This window comes from Gobio gobio, assembly GCF_949357685.1.
Source record: "Gobio gobio genome assembly, chromosome: 10".
Taxonomy (NCBI): Eukaryota; Metazoa; Chordata; class Actinopteri; order Cypriniformes; family Gobionidae; genus Gobio; species Gobio gobio.
Window position 1 is genome coordinate 36,658,640 of NC_137116.1, and position 27,500 is coordinate 36,686,139.

At 36.8% G+C, this 27,500-nt stretch overlaps 1 protein-coding gene across 2 annotated transcripts in view; it reads left to right on the top strand.

Moving 5' to 3' along the window:
- dock8 (dedicator of cytokinesis 8) overlaps window positions 1-27,500 on the top strand; it is a 59,273-nt gene that overhangs the window by 12,169 nt on the left and 19,604 nt on the right. For both annotated transcript variants that reach the window (XM_079827332.1, XM_079827333.1), the window contains exons 3-28: window positions 230-405; window positions 2,511-2,582; window positions 2,695-2,800; window positions 8,010-8,222; window positions 8,368-8,453; window positions 8,661-8,727; window positions 9,704-9,853; window positions 10,264-10,344; window positions 11,936-12,092; window positions 12,196-12,320; window positions 15,452-15,542; window positions 15,636-15,798; window positions 19,052-19,169; window positions 19,509-19,579; window positions 19,670-19,814; window positions 21,011-21,112; window positions 21,275-21,370; window positions 22,704-22,938; window positions 23,150-23,314; window positions 23,450-23,622; window positions 24,241-24,336; window positions 24,430-24,525; window positions 24,662-24,811; window positions 24,971-25,084; window positions 27,029-27,184; window positions 27,289-27,425. In XM_079827332.1, coding sequence (XP_079683458.1) covers window positions 230-405; window positions 2,511-2,582; window positions 2,695-2,800; window positions 8,010-8,222; window positions 8,368-8,453; window positions 8,661-8,727; window positions 9,704-9,853; window positions 10,264-10,344; window positions 11,936-12,092; window positions 12,196-12,320; window positions 15,452-15,542; window positions 15,636-15,798; window positions 19,052-19,169; window positions 19,509-19,579; window positions 19,670-19,814; window positions 21,011-21,112; window positions 21,275-21,370; window positions 22,704-22,938; window positions 23,150-23,314; window positions 23,450-23,622; window positions 24,241-24,336; window positions 24,430-24,525; window positions 24,662-24,811; window positions 24,971-25,084; window positions 27,029-27,184; window positions 27,289-27,425 — 3,341 coding nt within the window. The remainder of the gene's footprint in view (window positions 1-229; window positions 406-2,510; window positions 2,583-2,694; window positions 2,801-8,009; window positions 8,223-8,367; window positions 8,454-8,660; window positions 8,728-9,703; window positions 9,854-10,263; window positions 10,345-11,935; window positions 12,093-12,195; window positions 12,321-15,451; window positions 15,543-15,635; window positions 15,799-19,051; window positions 19,170-19,508; window positions 19,580-19,669; window positions 19,815-21,010; window positions 21,113-21,274; window positions 21,371-22,703; window positions 22,939-23,149; window positions 23,315-23,449; window positions 23,623-24,240; window positions 24,337-24,429; window positions 24,526-24,661; window positions 24,812-24,970; window positions 25,085-27,028; window positions 27,185-27,288; window positions 27,426-27,500) is intronic.

The window sequence follows — 27,500 nt, forward strand, 5'->3', positions numbered from 1 at the left end:
AAAAAAATAAAGTGAAAATGTAGTAAAAGTATCCATTCTTATACTTTTCACTACTTTTTGTTTCATATTACTATGATATTCTGGATTATCTCTCAAATGCAACAGGCGATGTCTTACAAGTAACAGAGAGGCTTTCATAATGCCTGATGTGTCCCAAACCATCAAAGAGCTAATTTTATGATCATCATAATTTTTTTTTTTTTTTGGATTGTCCTGGTTTTCTTTATAGCCTCAGTCATATGAAGCAGTTGAGCCGGTAGACCTGGATGAGTTCCTGATGTCACAGCTGCGCAGTGGAGATGCCGAGCTCATGCAGGAGCTGGGGGAGTTTCCTGACGACAACCTGGAGGTGGAGTTGGTGGAGAGGGAATGCAGGACCATCCGCCCCTCTTTCGCTGAGGAAGGGTAGGTCGCTGTTTGATGCTACCTGTTGTGGTTGAGAAGGTCAACTAGATGAATTTGTTTATACTCTTTTCCCCCGGTTTTACAGACAAGGCTTAAGCCTAGTTCCAGACCTAAATGCATATTTGAGCTGTTTTATCTGAAAGCAACTTGCACTGACAAATCTTAAAATATGTCAGTGCCTTTGTTTTATCTCAAGATGCACACCAGTAATGTTTTTTTTCTAAGGCACATTTATAAAAGATACTTAAATGTCTTAATTGAACTAAGGTCTAATCCTGGCTTAATCTGCCCTGTCTGTGAAAACGGGCCTATAACTCCTTTGAAACTTGTGCAGTTGACGTGCCTATAATACAGTCTAGGTAGGCAATTCACTAGGTTTAGACTTGGAGCATAAATCGGCCAATATTTTTATTCACAATTGTCAGCTATAATATTGGTTCTACCGATACATCGTGGCATTTGGTGGGTCTCTAAAGAAACAAACATTTATACTCCTGTTCATTCAACAGAAAACCATGTTCACAAGTATGCATTTGCATAAAGTGTTTATTTGGGAAACCCATAACTGCTCAAAAAAGAGATGAAAATGAATTTGCAATTTACACTTTACAATAAGGTCTCATTTGTTAACATCAGTTATTGCATGTAACGATGAACACAATTTTTTTACAGCATTTATTAACCTTTAATGTTAGTTCAGTCAGGTCCACTTAAGTCAAAAACACCATAGACAAACTTTTAGTCAACTTTTTATTGGCATATTTAGCAAAAATTTACATTTGACGATATGTCTCTGTTCTGAATTCCCCATCCTTTTCATGAGCTCCATGAAAAGCTAAGACTGGGAACAGCAGCAGATTCTGGGGACAACCTCCCATTTTTTTTTTACTGGGAGAGCAGTTAAACCCCCATTTAAAACAGAGTATGCATGAATGAAAAAAGAAGGACATTGATTAAGTTAAACACAGTTTAAGGAGGAGCTGGGGTGGAGGTGGGTTGCAAAGCAGCGTGCAGCAGAAGCAGCCAAGCAGGCAGATTTAACTGAATCTACGCTTAAGTAAGGCGTCCTGTTTGAGAGTTGCCAATTGAGTGCATAGGAATCGTATCAGCTGATATGGGCTGGGTTGGAATTTTTCCAATCAGCTGATGTCAGCTGATAGCGGAGCTTGACTACGTGTCCTGCCTGAACTAACGCAGAATGCTTGATTTAATAAAAGTCTTCTGTCACACTTTAGATTAGGGTCCAATTCTCACTATTTACTAACTATTAACTATGACTTTTGCCTCAATAAACTCCTAATTTCTGATTATTATTATTTAGTAAGGTAGTTGTTAAGTTTAGGTATTGGGTAGGATTAAGGGATGTAAAATATGGCATTAATATGTGCTTTATAAGTACTAAAACAGCCAAAATCCCTGTAATTATGCATGCTAATAAGCAACTAGTTAATACTGAGAATTGGACCCTAAAATAAAGTGTTACCAAATCTCCTTGTTCATGTTAGTTCACAGTGCATTAACTAATGTTAACAGATACAACTTGAGCTTAAAAATATATCAGTAAATGCTGAGATTTACATTAGCTAAGATTAATAAATGCTGTATTTGTTAACTAATGTTAACAAATTAAACCTTATAGTAAAGCGTTACGTTATTTTTTTTTTACTGATTTATTTTTAAAATGGTATTTTATTGATTATTATTGTTGTTTATATAGTACTATAATAATTACTATAAGTATTATATTCATAAAAAAATGATCTTTGTGATGGCTTTGAGTGTCACACGACACCGGTTCTGGGTCAAACGCTGCTAAGCGCAAACTACAAATGTTTACAAATGCTAATATACTCTTCTGGCGTGCTGTAATACTACAGAAAAATCATGATCTTTAACCTTACCTTAATCCCAGATTGTCCGACAGTAATTCACCTTTTCTGAATCGTTAAAATATTAGTGTCTGGGACGCTGTGAGCTCTGTGACTGTAGTGTACACCATAAGTTTTAAACGCTGTTGAGAATTCTCAATTGAAACGAGTAGAGGCTTGGACCCGGAAACTGTATTGCTTACTTCATGTGGATAATGTGTATGTTTGTGTCTCCAGAGTGGAGCTGGATCCCCATGTGAGGGATTGCGTTCAGAGTTACACGCAGCCTTGGCTGGTGGTTAGCAGAAGGTAAATTCCCAGACTTCATTTCCTGTCTCGCCTCAGGGCTGAATTTGAAAAGTTCAATTTAATCACAACTCAAAGAAATGACATCATTCATTTTTGTGTTTCTTATTCACAGAACTCAGGGTTATGGATGGATTGCGTACTCTGAGAGGACAGACGCTAACAAAGTATTACAGAGACAGACGTTTGAGTCTGACGTTCAAGACAAACAAGAACAACTTGTAAGCACAGTTTATAAAACATTTCCTCTTGTATACAAATGCTATTTTACAACAACAAAACAGCTAATTGGGACTTTTGTACACATTGTTATTGGTGTCATTCAAGTATGCCACCCAACTCCATGGACACTTATCTTCCTCTTTTTTTGTTTGTAATTATTATTATATTAAAGCCGATAAAGTGTGTCACCACCCATCCCATTTTGTGTTCAATCCCATACAAAACAAATTAATTTCCTCTTAAATCAACGTAAAGAAATAAACAAATGAAAAAAAAAATTAGGATAAAATCAGCAGAATCTTTCTCTCAGGTATTTCCTTTTTTCTATTTGTCCCCATGGCCACCATCTTGGCTCCATCCCACCCCTTTTTATCAGGTTCCAGGAACAAAATGAGGCATGAATATTCATTCTGTCCCCTTTGCTTCCGTCCCAATGCAGCTTTGCCAAGATTTAATTATCCAAACCACAAAGATTTGTTTCACTCCATGTATTTTTCATGAGTTTAGATTGAGAGTCTGCGGGAACACCAAGATCCTCTCTTAGTTTTGATCCTTTAAAGGGCCTCTACATTCACTGCAGGGGCTATTAGCAATCCAGAGGAGTCCCAAAAACCCCGCTAGCCAGCTCTCTTCTGTGATGTGTTGTCTTTAAGCGAGTAGATTAAGAATACAAATGGTACGGGAAGGTCTATTCCACAGGCTAGACGGAATGTAACATGGGAACCCCGCATGGTGCCCACTATCAGAGCTAGTGCATATGGTTCTTATATTTAGCGATTAACTGAAATCTCTCCTAGGGTTTTGAGAATTCATCCATCTCAAAGGCTTATGATCTTCCCGGAAAAAAGCATTAGTCTCAGAACTATACAGAGCTCCTGTGCTCTAATTCACATGCAGATATGTCATTGCTAGTTCAGTAAGTAATCAAAATACATAAGTATATGTACTTCTTTGTTTTTCATTGTACTTTTGACAATGAAGAGAGTCAAATAATGAAAGTGAATGAATGAATTTGATTTGAACCATCGCTTTTAGCTTGTACTTGCAAGAATATATGCTCTTAAAGGGGTCATGACATGAGAACTCAAAATTGCCTTGATTCTTTGTACCATTAAAACATCCTGCAAGTTTCATGGTTTAAAATGTTCTCCTCATTATAAACAAAGCATTTAGTCAAGGCTTGGTTTGATATTGCGGGATCTGTGACGTCACACTGGCAATACATTTGCATATGACTGCCTCCAGAGTAAGACATTTATAGTGCGATTATGTAAGTCGCAAAGGCTGCGGTTATTTTCTTTTTCATGTGCAGCTTGTCAGTGAAGCACAACTGTGATCAGTAGTAAATGCTGCTCCATCTGAAAGCACTGCAAATTTTGAGTCACTTATAACGTGCATTTGAAAACGCAAGATGCGTCAAACATCCGTCCAAACATGAGAAGCGTTTATGAACCTACTGTTTAACAAAATACAACATTTAATAACTTATATTATTTCATAGTATTCTATACAGTGATAAAGTCTATGTCGATTAGCATTGAAAGTATAAATACTTTATTATCATGAAAATACCCGAGAAGGCTTGAAGAACTCAGATAAACCATATATAGTCATGTGTTTATTAGTCATGTTTAATCATAGGGATTTTCTTGGAATGGCGTGTGTTATCGTTCTTTATCTGGGCAGATTTTGAGTTTCTGCGCAAGAGCGCCCTCTGACTTTCAGATGGAGCAAAATGTATGCCGCCTTCACGTGCTATCGGAAATGTCGTACTTCCCACTTCTGAAGTAGTGATTACAAGCTTGTTGCATTCAAGTGCTTTGTTTTCGGAATGAACCGAAATCATGAAGGACAGCAGGTTTATTTCTTGCCTATTTATTGGGAAAATCTTATTAAAACCCCAAAAATGATATGTAGTGTCACATGCACTGACAACCATATAAACATTTACGATGGTATCCAGATGGTCCACTGTCTGTCGTTTCCGTAATTTCAGTCAAATGCAGCCTATTTTCGCTCTGTATAAAACAATGTGATTTAAGTTATTATTTGTATATGTAAATATGCACTACATTAATGACAAGACAAGACGATCTAGCTGTTTTGGGGGGAAAACAAATAAATCATACCTGTCACAGCTGTAGTTCTCCCCGCCAACATGTTTAAAGCATAGACTGTAAAAAAATATGGACGTGGTGTCTGTGACATCACCCTTAGGATTCTGATGAGCAGTTTTGAAGTGTGAAGTAGGGTCGAGCTGGCCGTTGCCAGAGGTGTCAAGTAACGAAGTACAAATACTTCGTTACCTTACTTAAGTAGAAATTTTGAGTATCTATACTTTACTGGAGTAATTATTTTTCAGCCTACTTTTTACTTCTACTCCTTACATTTTCAAGCAATTATCTGTACTTTCTACTCCTTACATTTTAAAAATAGCCTCGTTACTCCTATTCCATATCGGCATGTTTTCATTCCGGCTTGTCATAAAAAAAAAAAACTATCCAGATAAATCGCTCCATCCGGACAGAGTGAATTTGATTGTGGTTGGATGAGAAGGATAAACACAAACCATTCCGACACCCTATTGGGTTTGTAGGCTATCAATCACGACTGCACCTGCACAAATCACACACACCATGGGGCCAGATAGGGCGGGTTCTCGCCGACAAGCACTTTCAACCAATCAGCGATCAGCAGGCAGACGTGCACATTCATGACTTTAGCCGGGTTTTTAGCGCGATAACTACAGTGTTCGCTATGCCAGTGGCATAAATATACAGTAAGTTGTATCTACAGTAAAGAGTGGGAGAGTGACTCAACTCTCAAACTTGAATTACACCTGTGACTCGAAGACTCTTTATAAATATAACCGTGATTCCTGTCCATCATCATATACACACTTAGGACATCTGCAACCCCGACAGCTGCTGAAAATGAAAGATGTTAAAATCAACGATTAATCCGTTTTGACTGTGCTAAGTGCATGTGCCATGTACTTCACGAAAGATATACTGTAGTTTTGTCAAAGCAAAGTGCAACACAAAGGTAAGCGCATTGTTGTAATTTTTTGTTGTCAGATTATTGTACACAGTATCAATGAATTACGCATTTTGGCAGTGGTGTATCCATTAACGTGTGAAATGCGTGTTTATTACATTGCTTTTTCCAATCTCTATATTGGGCACTTTTTGCACGTAAATTGGCTTCTTACTGTTGACATTGAAAATATGTATGTGTTTTTCTGACGGATAGCCGTTTTGACAGTTTCTTCCCGGACATATAGTCATATTTGTCCGTTATACTGGGATTTATGTATTTATTTTTTTTAATCATCAATGTTATGTTTTAAGGAGATAAAATGGTAACTTACTTATCAACATTGATTGGTATGCCAATAAAACAATACATTATTTTGACAGTTAAAGTTTTTTTTGTGACTAGTTGCCTATAAGTAGCCTATTGTAAAGGTGCAAAAAGTCAAAATTGTTATCAATAACCAGGCATGTTATCAATAACCATTTTTTTGAATATAAATGTACATTTGGTGAGGTTTTTGGGCTGGAAATCTTTGACCCAATCTGGCCACACTGATCACACATTCAAAAAATGGTTATTGATAACATGCCTCTGAATTTTGACTTTTTGCACCTTTACAATATTTATAGGCAACTAGTCATCAAATCTTCCGCTCCATGAAACACGTTAATGCTCAGTAGTATATGGTTCTTTAATGTATTTGCATTGTCCTAAAATGCGTTAATTTTTAATGGGAATATATGCGGCTGAAACGCGTAGCCAAGTGCATCTAAAAATGTTCAACTTTAACTTCTTAATACAACATTATAGTCATTATGGCCTTTAGAAAAATGTTTTTTTGAGGAGGTGGGGTATGCACTGTGGCGCGGCTAGTCTTTTGTCCTTAAAGGGAGAATTCACCCAAAAATTTAAATTCTGTCATCATTTACTCACCCTCAAGTTGTTCCAAACCTGTATGAGTTTCTTTGTTCTGAAGATCTTTTGAAGAATGTTTGTAACCAAGCAGATAGAGCAGCCATTGACTGCCATAGTAGGGGAAAATACTATGGCAGTCAATGGTTACATATAATCTGCTTGGTTACAAACATTCTTCAATCTTCAGAACAAAGAAACTCATACAGGTTTGGAACAACTTGAGGGTGAGTAAATGATGCCAGAATTTTCATTTTTGGGTGAACTACCCCTTTAATGAAATTTTTTCCCCTTTACATTACTTTTACTTTTATACTTTAAGTAGTTTTGAAACCAGTACTTTTACACTTTTACTTGAGTAAAAAGCTTGAGTTGATACTTCAACTTCTACAGAAGTCTTTTTAAACCCCAGTATCTATACTTCTACTTGAGTAATGAAAGCGAATACTTTTGACACCTCTGGCCGTTGCCATCTTGGCAGCACGTCATCGGGCGTCACTCCCGGATAATAGAAAATGGGCAAAAAGGCGGGATGTGGGCGGAGCTGAAGTGACGCGATGACTAACAGACAGCAGATAAATGGCTATCCACTGTCACTTGAAGTGGCCACGCCCTTAATTATGCAGAACTTTAATGCTTTATATAAAGTAAACGAATGAGAAAAAAATTCACCCCCCTCACAGTTGTCATGAAGGGCAAAATTTGCTGTATAGACCAAAACCACAATTTGTACCAGGCTGTAAACATGTTTTATTCTGCTGTAAAGTTGGCCATTGGGGCTCAATGAGATTCTGCTCCCTTCTGGAGCCTGTCCCTAGCGGCCAGTCGATGAATTGCAGTTTATGTCACTTCCGTATTGGCTCAAGAGAAACTGTGGGAGGTTGCCGCTTGGTTTAAAGTTTATGGCATGCCCCTCTGGGGAATTTGAGTATCAAAATAATTTCCGAATTTCCCACGACACGACATCAGAGTGCGTTAATGTGCAATTTTTACCTAGGAAACTCGTATTTACAATAATTCCGATAGCACGTGAAGGCAGCATTACTACTGATCACAGAGCCGTGCTTCACTGACAAGCTGCGCAAATGTTAACTTGACTTTTTTTTTATTCATTATATTGTATTTTATGTATTTATGTTATGTAAAAACTTTTCCTTGAACCCCCTAGGACCCTCTTTTGGCCCCCTGTCCTTCCCCAGGCTGCAGTTTGAAAGCCATGATATCTAAATGTCACTCCATATATCCTCTCCTGTCCCTCAGGAAAAGTCGCCGTCCCTGGCAGCCCTGTGTGATGATACAAATCGGCCCACCCTCACAAGCTCAGACTTCAACTTACGGGCACTGCTGCCAGACCGTCGTGTGGAGAGCCTCTTGCGCTTTAGCAACCCGGAGGAACTGGATCGCTTCAACCAGGAGGCCAGACATAACAACCGCTACGGCGAGCTCTTTGGCCTCTACCCGCCTATGGATGAGGTGCAGCACTTGCTTTAAATACTGACTTAAATGTTAAAATATGTTATTTACAAAATATTCTTGAGTGCTTCATTTTTTCTTTAACATAAGTAAGATTGAATTAGAAACTAAATATTATCTTCAATCTACCCATGAATGTGAACAGGAGGATGCAGTAGCAATTCGACCCATTCCTGACTGTCCCAAGGAGCACTTTGGGCAGAGGATACTGGTGCGATGCCAGGCCATCAAGTAATACTTCTTCACCGTCCACTATTATTGATCATTTTCTCTGAATGTTTAAAATGTTGACCTTCTTTTCTTCTGTTTGCAACTTTATATGTCACAATGTGATTTTATTTCTTATTTTAAGCCATTATATCTCACAATTACCTGTTTTGGTTGAAATTCTCTCCAGTGTTTGAATGAGGTTTTGAGAGAATGTTTTCCCTTCTACAGATTTGAGATTGAAATTGAGCCTCTCTTTGCAACCATGGCCCTCTATGACTCAAAGGAGAAGAAGAAGGTCAGTTTCTGAAGGTTATCTTAAAAGCTAATGAATAAAAAAACCGAAATTATGTGGTATGTTTTTGTATTTTGACCCTTTTGCTTAAACTCCTTTTCTTAAGAGACATAATTAATAAATATTCTTCCTGTCAGTGTTCTTCCTGTTATTCCTCCCACATTCCTCAACTTTAGTCTGAACAAAGCTGGACTTTAATGAGACTTTTTCATTATCCAATGCCATAAACATTGTTTTGTTAAATCAACTTTAATGTCTTTGTTTCTTTCTTAGTCTGTATAAACATCTAAAACAAAATGTGTCACATAATAAATATAGTTTAAACGGTTCAGACCGAGTTCTATTAAACCAGTGAACATGAAACTTTACAACAAATTTAAGAACGTCTTGGACTGACAGTCATGGATCTTAAGGAATTAGTGAGTTCTAATGTAAACCGTAAACGCAGTGGCATGTGTATTTCCATATTAAATGGACAGACAGCAGATATATTTGGGAGGAATATCCTGAAGTATTACATTAATCCTCTTTAGCTTTAGCCTTCACTGAAGAAGGTTAATACATGAGACAGACCAGATGATTCATGATGCTAAATAGGGACTTTATGCAGCATGGTTTTATTTTCATGGTTTCGTGTAGAGAGTGTTTTGGATAGGAGGAATTACCCAGAAGAAAAAACATCATTTCAGATTCCTCATATGCCTCTGTAAGGCTTGCTTTGATTCATCACAATGTTGAAGATGACTTTTGTCAGATTGATTGAGATTCACAGTTCATTTAGGGGGAAACTGTGCAGATGTGACTCTTAGTGAGGTCTCATTCAATTCTGATTGGTTCAATCTGCCTGAACTGTAAGGAAGTATTTTTGTTCATTATGCACCGCAATTTCCCTTCTGTTTCTTTAGTGATATGCTAAAACCATTAGCAGGCTTGTTGTTTAATGCTGTCCATTGCAAATCACTGCATATTTTTCCTTCAGATTTCAGAGAACTTCCACTTTGACTTGAACTCAGATCAGATGAAGGGTTTCCTGCGACCCCACACTCCCCGTATTGACACCTCCACTTTGGCCAGATCTGCGATTTTCTCCATCTCCTACCCCTCTCCAGACATCTATCTGGTCATTAAGGTAGTCTTGAGTAAATGTCTTGGACTAGGTCACTTTAGAAATGAATGAAATGTGTAACTTTATTATCTTGATTACTTTTGTTTATTTTGTTATTTTTTGAATAGAATGTTCAAAATAACAGCATTTATTTGAAACCAAAATCTTTTGTAACATAATGAAAGTCTTTAGTGACACTTTTGATTAATTGAACGCATCCTTACTGAATACAAGTATTAGATTCTTTAGTAAAAATTTGTACTTGTCCCAAACAAATGGTAGTCTATATGCATCTGTAGATATCAGTCCATATCAGGACCACTAGTATTGATAGTGGTTCCTCATATTAGTAGAAATTATTATGGAGATGATGATGAATGGCTATGTCTAACAAAAGTGTTAATAAATGTGTATTTGGTGTTGTGTATGTGCAGATTGAGAAGGTTCTTCAGCAGGGAGAGATTGGGGATTGTGCTGATCCATATATGGTACTGAAGGAGAGTGATGCTCCTAAGGTAATCACTGAAAATTTCTCTTTCTGGTATTGTTAATGTGCACATCATGGCCAAAAGTATGTTGACACCCCGTCTAATTATCAGGATAGGCTAGGGTCCTGACAATGCCCCTGTACACACACTCACCTAAAGGATTATTAGGAACACCATACTAATACTGTGTTTGACCCCCTTTCGCCTTCAGAATTGCCTTAATTCTATGTGGCATTGATTCAACAATGTGCTGAAAGCATTCTTTAGAAATGTTGGCCCATATTGATAGGATATCATCTTGCAGTTGATGGAGATTTGTGGGATGCACATCCAGGGCACGAAGCTCCCGTTCCACCACATCCCAAAGATGCTCTATTGGGTTGAGATCTGGTGACTGTGGGGGCCATTTTAGTACAGTGAACTCATTGTCATGTTCAAAAAACCAATTTTAAAATGATTTGAGCTTTGTGACATGGTGCATTATCCTGCTGGAAGTAGCAATCAGAGGATGGGTACATGATGGTCATAAAGGGATGGACATGGTCAATACAATGCTCAGGTAGGCTGTGGCATTTAAACAATGCCCAATTGGCACTAAGGGGCCTAAAGTGTGCCAAGAACACCCACACCATTACACCACCACCACCAGCCTGCACAGTGGTAACAAGGCATGATGGATCCATGTTCTCATTCTGTTTACATCAAATTCTGACTCTACCATCTGAATGTCTCAACAGAAATCGAGACTCATCAGACCAGGCAACATTTTTCCAGTCTTCAACTGTCCAATTTTGGTGAGCTCGTGCAAATTGTAGCCTCTTTTTCCTATTTGTAGTGGAGATGGTACCCGGTGGTGTCTTCTGCTGTTGTAGCCCATCCGCCTCAAGGTTGTGTGTGTTGTGGCTTCACAAATGCTTTGCTGCATACCTCGGTTGTAACGAGTGGTTATTTCAGTCAAAGTTGCTCTTCTATCAGCTTGAATCAGTCGGCCCATTCTCCTCTGACCTCTAGCATCAACAAGGCATTTTCACCCACAGGACTGCCGCATACTGGATGTTTTTCCCTTTTCACACCATTCTTCGTAAACCCTAGAAATGGTTCTGCGTGAAAATCCTAGTAACTGAGCAGATTGTGAAATACTCAGACTGGCCCGTCTGGCACCAACAACCATGCAGCGCTCAAAATTGCTTAAATCACCTTTCTTTCCCATTCAGTTTGGAGTTCAGGAGATTGTCTTGACCAGGACCACACCCCTAAATGCATTGAAGCTACTGTCATGTGATTGGTTGATTAGATAATTGTATTAATGAGAAATTTAACAGGTGTTCCTAATAATCCTTTAGGTGAGTGTATATAAAGTACAATCCATAAAGTACACTTTCAGAACCCTATATCCATGTGCCAACATCTAATGCAAAGCTTTCCCAGAAGAGTAGAAGCATGGCTTTGAGATTAAATGTTCAACAAACACATAAGAGTTGATTGTTACGGTGTCCACATACTTATGGCCATAAAGTGTGTATAATTTAGAAAATTCTTCAAATTTTGATAATCTACATTATTTCACTAATCACAAAAGTTACGATAAAAAGCTCCATCCTTTTTATGTGTCCATCAGAACAGAGAGAAGCTGGAGAAGTTGAAGAATCAGGCGGAGGGGTTTTGTCACAGACTGGGCCGCTACAGGATGCCATTTGCCTTTGCCACGGTCAACATCATGAGTGCCATCAACTCCACACTGGAACGAGACACAAGTGACACAGACAGTATAAATGGTAAGATATTGAATAGATGAAATACCAGTGATCTATTAATATAATGTATCACCCTGCAAAAATTTGAATCTATAATTATGTACAATTTTGAATTTTGGCACAGGCAGGGGTAGTATGGAAAAGAAAGGATTGCCAAGACGTAACTCTGACAGATTCAGTATGATGGAGGACAACTATGTCCTGTCTGGCTTCAAACCAGCTGTCACCATGTGCTCGTTCGTCAAGCAGGTATTGCTTGCACAATTCAGAGTGAATAGAATATTCAATAAAACATTTTTTAGCAGGACTTTTTAGACATTTTATCCATGTGAAAAAGGTGTTCCACAGCGCAGCTACACCACCATTCAAAGTTTGGGGTTGGTAAGAAGTCCAATTAAGTGCTCAAGAAACTAATGTTTTTATCAAATGCAAAAAATAATTGTGCTGCCTAATATTTTTGTGGCATTTTTTTTTTCTCCAGAATTCCTTGTATAGAAAGAACAGCATTTATTTGAAATATAAATATCTTTTGAGCCCTAGGAGTCTGAGCTGTTTTGGGACCCTTTAGAAATTTTGACATGCACTTACATTTGTGTTTTTTTCAGTTGCTTATAAACATATCAATGGCAAAAGTGTAATTACACTGTATTCAGCACAAACTGGGCTACCATAATATGTGAGCAACATGTATGTACATGCTTGTATTTTTGATAGAAAAATATTTATGCATGATTTTTGAAAAACAAAAAAAATTGTTTTAAAATTAAGGCCTCAAAACACACAATAGATATGTGTTCACCAGACTTTTGACTCCAGGATGTATTTGCATTGAGCTTTTGCCTCAAACTAATGTGAGAATCATTGAACCTACTCATTCACAAAAAACATTACACTGATTTAAAATTTGTAAGACAGTTTTTCTTCACAAAGCCAGTATGCGAGGAGGCGTGATATCTAATGAATAATGATGGAGATCACCTGAGAGGACAAAAGAACATAATAGCCAGCATAATGGCCTGCATAATGAGCTGCATAATGAATGAGTTTCATACCTGACTGAGAGCAAAAAAATGCTCCTTCTTATTTAGTTGAAATTGTACTTATCTAGTAAATGCATCTTGATTTAAGAATTTTTAAATATATAGACTAGAAACAAGACAAAAATTACTAAGATGCTATCTAAATAGCAATTTGCTAAAACCCGGTGCAATTCATCTCTCCTTGTTATATACAGGGTTAATGTTTTATTGTGCACTGTCCCTGTTCAAATAAAATAATAATAATAATAATAATAAGAAGAAGAGCATTTAAAAAAAAGTTTTTGAAAGTACTCATGCTAAAAAAATGTAATAATTAAAATAAAGATGCAATTTATACAAAACGAAATTCACTTTAAATAAAACAATTAACTTTCTACAAAACAAAAAAATTCACTTTCTACAAAACAAAACTCCAGAATCATTTATTTAGAATGTAGTCATCAAAGGCCTATTATATTTTAAATTATCAAAAGATTTGACTACACTTAAAAAAATGCTTTTAGTTGAAAATTGTACTTATTTAGTAAATGCATCTTGATTTAAGAATGTTTAAACAAGAAGAGCATTTTTTTTCTAAATTTCTTTTACTATTTTTGTTTTTAAAAGTAGTCTCATGCTAAAAAAAATTAATAATAAATAATTAAAATTAAGATACAATTTATACAAAACTAAATTCACTTTAAAGAAAGCAATTCTCTTTCTACAAAACAAAAAATTACTTTCTACAAAACAAAACTGCAGAATAATTTCTGACAAACTTTGAGATTAAATAAAAAAAAATACCATTAGGCTATAATATTTAAACATCAATATGAAGCAAAATACATTTGACTGGTACTATATTTATAGCATCTGAGCAGAAATTTGCGAATAAAAGCTTTATTGATGCGACACTAGGCTCTTTTACAATAAACACGTTATAATCTGTCCAAAACAGGCCAAATAAATCTTGTCTAAACAGTCTTGCGTGTATGACATTTAATGTTGCAATAGGATTCATATTTAAACGGTCTTTTTGCATTTAATATTCACAGATGCTAACAGAATAAACTGACCTTAGCGCCGGAGTCCTTTGCTTTCAGAAATGAACAGCTTTGAATGAGGAGAATAAATCCAGGATTATTGCTCAAACGCGTCTCAAAAACGATGTAGCTGAAGTAACGTTTACAGCTTCACAAGATGTGTTTGTATGAGTTGATGTGTGGGCGTTGATGCGGGGATCGTCAGTATTTGAATCTCAATAGAACTCGTGATCCGTGGCCGTGGTCGCATTATGAAAGTAATGAAGTAGCTTGCGGGTGACTGACATGTATCGCTTTTCGAACAGATTACATAAGCACAGAATGTTTGTTTTCGATTTGGTTTACATTGTTTAAAACCTGACATTTCAATGTTTCTTTAGACATATGTCTCTAGCTTAGTGAATACTGGTCTCACAAACATAAGTTCCTTTTCTGAAGACTATCTGAATGAATGTCTTTGAGAGAGAGGCTGCAGATCGTGCATCATGTTTGTTTTCTTTATTTTGTTTTTATTGTGACTGTACACCAAAAAACAAAAAAGAAACTTAACAGATTATAATGATGTATAACACTTGCCTGAATGATAATAAAACAACAGAGTTATTTGAGTCTTTTTGGCACTGATAAGCAAAAAGAGAGCCGATCGCGCCGGCGCGACCGCCGACTCGAGGGGGTTAATGTTGTCTTGACTATCATTTTTGAGCAGCCCAATGCATCATTGCTGAATAAAAGTATTAATTTATCAATATAAAAGTATTGATTTTACTGACCGACCCAAATCTTTGAACGATAGTGTAGGTGGGTGTGGTCTCTAGGTGAAAGGTGGCTGAAGAGGTGGAACTGAAAAACGAGGCCTTGATGATGTCAGCTGACAAAGAAGGTCGTTTCAGAGGCAGAGGAATTTATTGCATTTTGATGAAAGTTTAAATAGACAAACATTTGTTTTTGTTTTTATAATGTGCACCAATGATTTATCCACAATAATGTCCACCAAGAACGTGTATTAAAGGAGATGTGATCAATTTAACATTTTCAACAGAATAGCGCTCTACTGTGGAAAAAAACCCAACCTCATTGAATTAGCATTGTAAAAAAAAAAAAAATAAGTAGCTGAAATTATTTGCATTTTATTTGGTCACCTTGAGTGCATTTTTCCATTCTTCACATTCTCCATATTAATCGGTGCCTGCGTTCTTCAGTTGGCTCTAGATAATATCACACTGCATTTTTTTCAACATTTATCATCTAAACTAAAGAATTCTGTTTTCCTTAAAATAATCCAGACACATTTGAAAAGATGTTTAATATGTGCCGGCAGGAAGGAGAGCGTCTGAGCGATGAGGACCTGTTCAAGTTCCTGGCAGACATCAAGAGGTCGTCCGGTCAGCGACGTGTTAAACTCATACCTGGTGAGCAGATGTGTCAAGTGTGTCTTTTTGCTGCCCACTTTGTGCAAAAGTTAAAAACCTAATTTTACATCCTCTATGTATGTTTCTTGATAGGCTATCTGAAACTGGAAGTGTCTCCAGTGCCGGAGACTGTGACTGGGTGTCTGTCCCCCGAACTGATTCCAGTGAAGCCTGTGTCTGAGAAAAATCAGCGGCTGGTTAAAGAGGTGCTGGAGTTTCCTTCCAGTGAAGTCTATGTGCCTCACAATATATACCGGTAATCCCCCCTCTCTCTCTCTCTATCCCGAAACCACCATAGACATTGAGGGGGACAACTCCCCCGAATAATTAGAAATGGCCAAATTGCCCCCCCCCCCCCAATATTTGATATTCTTGATGCTGCTCTGCTGCTCTCCATTCCACAACGCTCTGTTTGTTACTAGGTAACAATTTAAAATGTTAAATTTTTAGGTTGGTCTGCCTCAGCGGTCATCACTGTCAGAATGAGTGAGATGGCCAATCAAATCAAAGAAGGCGGGGCTTAGTGTTAGTGCAAATTCGATTTCCAATGTTACACTTTAGTTATAGGAGTGAAAGATAATCGTAAGATGTAAGTAACTAAACATTTAATATTTGACAACTGTTTTACGATAAAAACAAGTGATGCAAACTACTTGACATTTTATTGAAAATATTATTTATGAAAATCATAACTGAATTTGACGTGACAAGAAGGAATGTGTGCATTTTTAAAAAAAATATTATTTGCAAATAGTTTCATGACTACAATTGAACTGGAACTTTTGCCGTTCTTATTTATTTTTCTTTATTTCCTTAAATCCCTTGTAATCCTTTAATAATTGAATTCCCTTAAATAAACCAATAAAACTAATACTCGATACCCCCGCCCTAATGTCTAAGACATGATTATGGCCTTGACACACAAACACACACACACGTTGGGTTTTGTGGGGACTTTCCATTGACATAATTATTTTTATATTGTACAAACTGTATATTTAATCCCCTAACACTAACCCTACCCCTAAGCCTAACCATCATAGAAAACTTTCTGCATTTTAACATTTTCAAATAAGCATCATTTAGTATGTTTATTAAGCCATTTCCCTTGATTTGATTAGATTCAACGTTATTGTCATTGCACATGTTAAGGTACCAGGCAATGAAATGGTTAGCGTCTATTCTAACCAGCAGTGCATTTGTAGCAGTTGGCTGATCCCCACAATGTAGGTGATATCAGGTTTTTTATCCTTGTGGGGACATTTGGTCCTTACAATGTAGGTTAAACAAGTACTCATACACACAGACACAGACACAGACACACACACACACAGTGAGGAAAATAAGTATTTGAACACCCTGCTTTTTTGCAAGTTCTCCCACTTAGAAATCATGGAGGGGTCTGAAATTGTCATTGTAGGTGCATGTCCACTGTGAGAGACTTAATCTAAAAAAAAAATCCAGAAATCACAATGTATGATTTTTTTACTATTTATTTGTATGATACAGCTGCAAATAAGTATTTGAACACCTGTCTATCAGCTATTCTGACCCTCAAAGACCTGTTAGTCTGCTTTTAAAATGTCCACCTCCACTCCATTTATTATCCTAAATTAGATGCACCTGTTTGAGGTCGTTAGCTGCATAAAGACACCTGTCCACCCCATACAATCAGTAAGAATCCAATTACTAACATGGCCAAGACCAAAGAGCTGTCCAAAGACACTAGAGACAAAATTGTACACCTCCACAAGGCTGGAAAGGGCTACGGGGAAATTGCCAAGCAGCTTGGTGAAAAAAGGTCCACTGTTGGAGCAATCATTAGAAAATGGAAGAAGCTAAACATGACTGTCAATCTCCCTCGGACTGGGGCTCCATGCAAGATCTCACCTCGTGGGGTCTCAATGATCCTAAGAAAGGTGAGAAATCAGCCCAGAACTACACAGGAGGAGCTGGTCAATGACCTTAAAAGAGCTGGGACCACCGTTTCCAAGGTTACTGTTGGTAATACACTAAGACGTCATGGTTTGAAATCATGCATGGCACGGAAGGTTCCCCTGCTTAAACCAGCACATGTCCAGGCCCATCTTAAGTTTGCCAATGACCATTTGGATGATCCAGAGGAGTCATGGGAGAAAGTCATGTGGTCAGATGAGACCAAAATATAACTTTTTGGTCATAATTCCACTAAACGTGTTTTGAGGAAGAAGAATGATGAGTACCATCCCAAGAACACCATCCCTACTGTAAAGCATGGGGGTGGTAGCATCATGCTTTGGGGGTGTTTTTCTGCACATGGGACAGGGCGACTGCACCGTATTAAGGAGAGGATGACCGGGGCCATGTATTGCGAGATTTTGGGGAACAACCTCCTTCCCTCAGTTAGAGCATTGAAGATGGGTCGAGGCTGGGTCTTCCAACATGATAATGACCCGAAGCACACAGCCAGGATAACCAAGGAGTGGCTCTGTAAGAAGCATATCAAGGTTCTGCCGTGGCCTAGCCAGTCTCCAGACCTAAACCCAATAGAGAATCTTTGGAGGGAGCTCAAACTCCGTGTTTCTCAGCGACAGGCCAGAAACCTGACTGATCTAGAGAAGATCTGTGTGGAGGAGTGGGCCAAAATCCCTCCTGTAGTGTGTGCAAACCTGGTGAAAAACTACAGGAAACGTTTGACCTCTGTAATTGCAAACAAAGGCTACTGTACCAAATATTAACATTGATTTTCTCAGGTGTTCAAATACTTATTTGCAGCTGTATCATACAAATAAATAGTTAAAAAATCATACATTGTGATTTCTGGATTTTTTTTTTTAGATTATGTCTCTCACAGTGGACATGCACCTACGATGACAATTTTTTTAGACCCCTCCATGATTTCTAAGTGGGAGAACTTGCAAAATAGCAGGGTGTTCAAATGCTTATTTTCCTCTGTATGAATGTATGAATGTATGAATGTAATGTAATGTCAAGCTGAGATCCAGCAGAACTGTGTTGCGGTGATTAATCAGTGACCTTAATAACTAATAATGTTTGTCAGAATTTTGAGGGCAGAACTGTGGTTGATATGATTAGTCACTCATTGACTATGAAAACAAATAGGTTGAGAGCTTGAAAAACTTGGTGCAAATCGATGTTGCCAGCTCTCGTAAGAAAAGGAAAAAAAAGCAATATGTTCTTACAAAACAGGCTCACATACATAATCAGTCCTGTTTTTTGTTTTGGGGGGGTGGGAGGACAGTTTAGATTATGGATTGTGGATAGATTGGGGAACAAAGTAAAATTGTTTAATTTATTTTGATTAATTGTAGTATAAACTTGCATTAAACACAACTGCTATATGAAAATAAGCCAGACAAAAGCACAACAAGTATGAAGCATGCTTGTTTCAGCTAGTTTCGTTCTTGTTTTCAGTGCTGAACTCTGAGTGGTTTGCGCCATCTAGTGGTCAGTTAATGTTTTTACACCCAATTATGGACTTCAAATGTTAATTTTATGTTATGTTACAGGAACCTGCTGTACTTGTATCCTCTGAGGTTGAATCTTACCAACCGTTTGACTTCGGCTAGAAACATTACGGTTAAAATCCAGTTCATGAGTGGTGAAGACCCCAGCTGTGCCATGCCCGTGAGTCCAAAACCACATTTATGTGTCTGTGTGTCAAAAATATATTAAATAATATTATATTACAATATAATGTATTATATTTTGTATAATTACAATAAATGAATAATAATACAAATAATAAATAGAATTTTAATATAACATAATACAATAATAGAATTATAATAAAAATCAAGTTTGCTGGGTTCCAAAAAAATATCAGTAAGAATTGAAATTAGACAAGTGAATTGAAAAGAAAAATTGAAAGTATAATTATTATTTTATATTCAATTACTGTCATTGTACCAGTATAGATATTTGTTTACAAAGTCATTTATTTTCCTCTGCGCTTTCCTTCAAAAGGTAATCTATGGAAAATCAAGTGGCCCTGAGTTTCTTCAAGAGGTCTACACTCCAATCACATACCACAACAGGTAATCATGGTGTCTAACAACAATTTCAGTGATCAATGTATCAAGCAAATGTAAGGGTGGTGTCAGAGCCTGTTTCCATCTCCCCCGCAGGTCTCCTGATTTCTATGACGAGCTAAAGATTTGTCTTCCAGCCCGTTTAACAGACAAACACCACTTGCTGTTCACTTTCTACCATATTAGCTGCCAGCAGAAACAGAACCAGACTGGAAGTATGGAGACGCTCATTGGATTTTCAGTGAGTGACTGAACAGATTGTGTGTGTATATACACTGCAGTTCAAAAGTTTGGGGTCAGTAAGATTGAAAAATTAAGAAAATGAATACTTTTATTCAGCAGGGATGCAATAGATTGATCAAAAGTGACAATAAACACTTTTATAATGTTACAAAAGATTTCTATTTTAAATGAATGCTGTTAGTTTTATTTATCAAAGAGTCCAGAACATTGATAATTATAAGAAATGTTTCTTGTGCTGCAAATCAGCATTTAAGAATGATTTCTGAAGGATCATGTGACACTGAAGACTGGAGTAATAATGATGAAAATTCAGATTTGCCATCACAGGAATAAATAGCATTTCAAAATATATTAAAATAAACAGTTATTTTAAAATGCAATAATATTTTACAAAATTACTGTTTTGCTGTAAATTTGATCAAATAAATGCAGCCTTGGCAACATTGAATGGCTGATGAAAATTCAGCTTTGCATCACAGAAATAAATTCTATTTTAAAGTATATTAAAATAGAAAACCATTATTTTAAACTGTAATAATATATCACAATATTACTGTTTTTTCTGTATTTTGTTTTTGACTGGTACTAATATCTAATATATATATATATATATATATATATATATATATATATATATATATATATATATATATATATATATATATATATATATATATATATATATATATATATATATATATATATATATATATATATATATATATATATATATATATATATATATATAAAAATATATAATATAATTGTATATATTATATTATATTATATTATATATAATATAATTGTATATATTATATTATATTATATTATATTATATTATATTATATATATATATATATATATATATATATATATATATATATATATATATATATATATATATATATATATATATATATATATATATATATATATATATATATATATATATATATATACGTATATATATATATATATATATATATATATATATATATATATATATATATATATATATATATATATATATATATATATATATATATATATATATATATATATACGTATATATATATATATACGCACACACACACACACACACACACACACACACCAGAGAGTGTTTCAGTGACATCTACACAAACAAGCAGAGAAATAAATGTAAAGGTCGTGACCTTAGTTCCTTCCCTGCAGTGGTTACCCATGCTGAACAATGACAGGCTGCAGACTGGACAGCAGTGCCTGCCAATCATTCTAGACAGACTTCCTGTGAACTATTCCATGCATTTCCCAGAGGTACAGCCAACCATTTCACATCTGCCTTTTTTGGATACTAGTCATTTAATTTTGTAATATTATGTCAATGTCTTATTTAGGCACAGAATATGACTCTTATGTGGCTTAACGCGTTCATTTGTTTGAATACAGTGTAAATTCTGTACATTTTTATGTCTTTAGAAACTGCCAGCTCAGGTACCGCCAGTTAAGTGGCTGGAGAATCATAAGGGACTGTTCAACCTTGAGCTACAAGTTGTGTCCTCAGTCCAAACACAGGTGCGTAACACTCTCAGAACTCACTTCCCAGCTGGAAAGACCAATGTATGTTGTGCTTTGAATGCTAGTGTGCTGATGTTCCCATCAGGCTTCTTAACTAGGTTAACTAGCAAGACCTCCATGGTCAATCATTGTCACGTGAAAGACCATGCTGGTCGGCCACCAACAAACCATTTCAGCAGAGTTTCTAGTATTAAAATATACTAGTATTGTGCACAATTTAATGGAATTTTAATTATTTTGACCAACCCCAGAGGAAATGGAATAACAAAGAAAAATTACAATTCAAGAAAAATGCAGTATTTAATTTTATTGTTATTGTTAACTAAAAGTAAAACTATTAAAAATCATTTTCATGAATTGAAATAAATCTGAAATATAATTAAATGGGTCGATGACATGACATGTATTTTTTGTGTCCGAATTCATTATTTTCCTAAAAATATTTTTTTTAATAAATACATGTCACATATCAAATTGATCTACAGATACTCTTTTAATTTTTTTAAAAATTCAATTGACTTTTTGAGTTGTGGTGTTTCAAAGACCTAAAATGTCAGGTAGTGCGACCAGCAAATATGCATTTAAAAGTATCAATTCCCACTGCAATTGCAAAATGAAGTAAGAAATATAAACGTAAAACCATCATATGATGTATACAAATAATAATAATAAAAATAAAAAACATAACTCCTTATGGAAAATTGTGTTCTGAACACATAGAAAAGTGTCCGTTTATATGAATTGAACTAAAAGGGAAAGGGAATGTACCATGTGATATACAATATACATATGAATTATTGTAAAATGCATATGTATATTATTTTAAATGAATATATGGTTGCACCATTTTTCTGGGTGGTAAAATCAGAAATCTTGTTTAATAATGAATTAATGCTGTCTTAAAAGCTGTAAAACCAATATGAATCAACACCATATATTTTTGGGAAATAAAAATGCATTTTAAAACTCTTTTGCTAAAAAATATTATTTTTTAATCTTAAAAAAAATATTATTTTTCTTATTTGTCATTGACCCAATTTATATAACGGAAAAACTAAAATAGAAATGTTTGAAAAACGAATAAAAGTTACAAAAGCACATTGTAAAATACTAAGGCTAAAATGAAAATTGAAAATATAAATGTAAAAGCTAATTCAAAATATTAAAACAATAATAGTTTATAAATGCTAATATAACATTTAAATAACACAATTATCCTACTATAAATTAAAAACCAGCTTCTATAGGTAAAATATTATACAATGCTATGTAATGGAACATTTATTTAAGAGGCTGTTGGCTGTTACCAAATCTTTTTATTTTATCACAGGACAGTCATCTGGAGCGTTTCTTTACACTGTGTCACGCCCTGGAGGGCAAGTCCACGTTCCCCATCCGAGTGGGAGATGAGAAGATTTCTGAAAACATGTTTGAGCACGAGCTGAAGCTCAGCATCATCTCGCTGTCCTCCTCCGGCCTGGAGCCGCTGGTACTTTTTCTCCATCAGGTCCTCGACAAGCTCTTCCGGCTCATCATGCAGCCCATGGTCATCGCTGGACAGACTGGTGCGTTTCAGAAAGGAAGAGCTTTTAGCTTTTGAATTACAGTTGCTGGAAAGACAAAAAGTCATTTTTTCAGCATACAAGTACTGTACATTCTCTTCAGAGACATTGTACTTATTTAACATACTGATTTTTGCATGCTGCAAAGGCAAGTATGCATGTTAGGTTTTGTTAGCTGACTTTACAGGGTTTTAATCTTTTTTTTTTTGTGCAGCAAATCTGGCCCAGATTGCATTTGAGTCGGTGGTGTCAGTTGTCAACAGCCTTCACAACAGTCAGGAGCTGGCGAAGGATCATCAGGGCAGGAACTGTCTCCTAGCAACATACCTGTACTTTGTGTTCCGCTTGCCAGACACACAACATGAAATCCACACCACAGGTACAGTAGGCCTCTGATATCATCTAGAGCACCAATAAAGTCATTCTTCGCCATTCCAAAACAATCCGAGTTTTTAGTGGCTTTGGGATTTACTCTGTTGATGTCTGTCACTGAGCCGAGGCTTATGTTCACCAGGCACAGGAGGTCTGATGGCTCACCAAGAGAGCCGATACAGCACTCTGACTCGCACCACGGCCAACACGGTCGGCTTCATGCTGCTTCAGTCACGGATTCGTTCGAGCAGCAACCCTGATATACCAGCACCGCAGAGCCCAGAGGACACAGAGGTCATTAACATTCTAGGAAAGGTACATGTACACAAATGCAGCATCAACATGGCAATTCAAATTTCAACTCATGAACCCAAGTGTTGGTCAAAATACATGAGTTGAAATCTGTCACAGGATGTTGAAAGAGAAAGATAGGAAGAGGAATATACCATATATTTAGTGAACTGTATTGATTTTTATTTTCAAATATTTAACTACCCAATTTATATCAGTATTATTTATATACAACTATAGTATTTATTGTTAAATTGAATTACCGTTTATGTTAATACTTTAACTTTTGGTTTCATTTTAGTTTGTTTTGTTTTTAAAAAAAATTTTTTATATCTATTTATTTTAATTTAATTTCAGTACTTTTAGTATTTTTTGCACTTTAGCTTGCACTTTATTTCAGTTTGCTGCCAAGGCAACATTTAAGTTTTTCATCTAATTATAATATTGTATTTTATTTCAGCTTTATATCAATTACTGAAAATAATTTTGAATAGTTTTTAGTTAACAACAACATAATTCCTTTAATTAAAAATGTAAAAGCTATTCTCAGTTTTATTTGGAATGGTACCCATCTCTTCTTCATGCACATATACACACACTTGACATTTTGTTTTATTGCTTCTGCATTTTGGTTTCCACCAGGGTTTAAATCTTCCAGGCAGTCGAATGTCAGCAGCTACAAATGTCTCCAATACTTCACAGGGCTCCACAGCAAGCACACGTCCCACAAACAAAAAGGTGACTCTTTGACTTGCTATTTCATTACCTAAGCTGTCAGTCATTTCAGCAGAGGTTGTGTTTCTAAATGAACAGATCCATCTGTTTTTGTAGTTGTTCCATGAGGAGCTGGCTCTTCAGATGGTGGTCAGCACTGGAGTCTGCAGAGAGAACGTCTACAAATACGCCTGGTTCTTTTTTGAACTTCTTGTAAGATGATTTAAGATGTACATGTTGCTGAGCAAGCCAACTATGGCTGTCTTTGAAAATGCAAGATGTTCTGTAGATGTTGATTTTGTTTTTTGTTTTTTTTCTGGTTCTCATTGTCCATATGTACTCGATCCAGGTGAAGAGCATGAGTCAGCATGTGTCTCAGCTGGATAAGAAGGCAGTCCCTCGTAGGAATCGATTTTCGGACCGTTTCAAAGATGACATCACCACTATTGTCAACGTTGTGACTGCTGAGATTGGCAACATTTTAGTAAAACAGCAAAAGGTGATTGAATCCATCTGAACAGATCGAAATCTGACCCAAGAACTGTTTAGTAACTCTGTAAACATGGAGCACATGAGAAAAACAAGAGGTCAGATCTTTTGGAGGAGTGTTATTTGTCAGTGATAATGAGAAGAGATGTGTGTGTTTATTTGTCTCTAGGAGCTAGAGCAGGCAGAGAAGGTTAACGTCAGCCTGGCTTTCTTCCTGTATGACCTGATGTCTCTGATGGACCGAGGCTTTGTGTTTCATCTTGTGAAGAATTACTGCAACCAGGTACTGCAGCTCATCTCATTTTCTATTCGTTATCTTAACAGCAAGAAATCAATCACAACTTCTCGGTACAGTGAACATCACAAGCATGTCCGGCATGAACCTTTAAGGCATGACTTTTGAAGTAAAGCAGTGCAGAGCAATATTTCCATGCGTGGGTTGGTGGGTGGGTGGGTGTATAGATGGGTGGATGGATGGATGGATGGATGGATGGATGGATGGATGGATGGATGGATGAAAATGACAGATGGATGGATGGATGGATGGATGAAAATGATGGATGGATGGATGAAAATGACTGATGGATGGATGAAAATGACGGATGGATGGATGGATGAAAATGACAGATGGATTGATGGATGGATGGATGGATGGATGAAAAGGATGGATGGATGGATGGATGGATGGATGGATGAAAATGATAGGTAGATAGATGAAAATGATGGATGGATGAAAATGACTGTCACTGGCGGATGGATGGATGGATGGATGGATGAAAATGACGGATGGATGGATGGATGGATGAAAATGACAGACAGACAGGTAGATGGATGGATGGATGGATGGATGGATGGATGAAAATTACAGACAGACAGGTAGATGGATGGATGGATGGATGGATGAAAATGATGGATGGATGGATGAAAATGACAGATGGATGGATGGATGGATGGATGGATGGATGGATGGATGGATGGATGGATGGATGAAAATGACGGATGGACGGATGGATGGATGGATGAAAATGATTGATGGATGGATGGATGGATGGATGGATGGATGGATGGATGGATGGATGAAAAGGATGGATGGATGGATGGATGGATGGATGAAAATGACGGATGGATGGATGGATGAAAATGATAGGTAGATAGATGAAAATGATGGATGGATGAAAATGACTGTCACTGGCGGATGGATGGATGGATGGATGGATGAAAATGACGGATGGATGGATGGATGAAAATGACAGACAGACAGGTAGATGGATGGATGGATGGATGAAAATGACAGACAGATGGATGGATGGATGGATGGATGGATGAAAATGACGAATGGATGGATGGATGAAAATGACAGACAGGTAGATGGATGGAGGAAAATGACAGACAGACAGGTAGATGGATGGATGAAAATGACACAGACAGACAGGTAGATGGATGGATGGATGAAAATGACAGATAGATGGATGGATGGATGAAAATGACAGACGGATGGATGGATGGATGGATGGATGGATGGATGGATGGATGGATGAAAATGACAGCTAGATTTATAGATGAAGGATGGATGGAAGAAAATGACAGATGGATGGATGGATGAATGACATACAGACAGGTAGATGGATGGAGGAAAATGACATACAGACAGGTAGATGGATGGATGAAAATGACACAGACAGGTAGATGGATGGATGAAAATGACACAGACAGATAGATGGATGGATGAAAATGACAGACAGACAGGTAGATGGATGGATGGATGAAAATGACAGATTGATGGATGGATGGATGAAAATGACAGACGGATGGATGGATGGATGGATGGATGAAAATGACAGATAGATAGATAGATGAAGGATGGATGGATGGAAGAAAATGACAGATGGATGGATGGATGAATGGATGAATGAAATACAGACAGGTAGATGGATGGAGGAAAATGACAGACAGGTAGATGGATGGATGAAAATGACAGACACAGGTAGATGGATGGATGGATGGATGGCTGAAAAAGACAGACAGATTGATGGATGGATGGATGGATGGATGAATGGATGACAATGAGATATATGGATGGATGGATGGACAGACTGACAGATTTTAGGAGAAAGAGGAGGAATGTGATGATTTTGCAGACTGGACTCAATCTTGCGCCGCCTGCTTGAGCTCCACTAATTAGCATTTTTAGCATTCATATGTAACTAATAGTCTCTCTTTTTCACAGATGGCAGCAAAGAGTGTGAACATGTCGACTTTGATCAGTATGAGGTTGGAGTTTTTGAGGATCATGTGCAGTCATGAGCACTACCTAAACCTCAGCCTGTTCTTCAGCAGCCCCACCTCCGCCCCCGCCTCCCCGTCACCGTCTGTCTCCTCACAGGTCAGTAATGAAACCACAATCATTCTGCTGTGCTGTGTCTGTTATGACTGATTGAATACTCAGTGTTTGGAAACAATGATAAAATCATCCGTCTCTGTCACCAGACCTCCAGCTCGTACAGCTTTCAGGACAATAAGATCACAGCCATGTTCGATCTGTCGCAGGATTTTAAGCAACGACATTACTTGACCGGACTGCTTCTGACCGAACTCAGTACTGCACTGGACATGGAATCAGAGGGGTCGGTCACATTTATTGTGTGGCACATGTAACTGTTTAGTGAATTTTTTTTCAAGAGTGCATTTGCCAAACTATT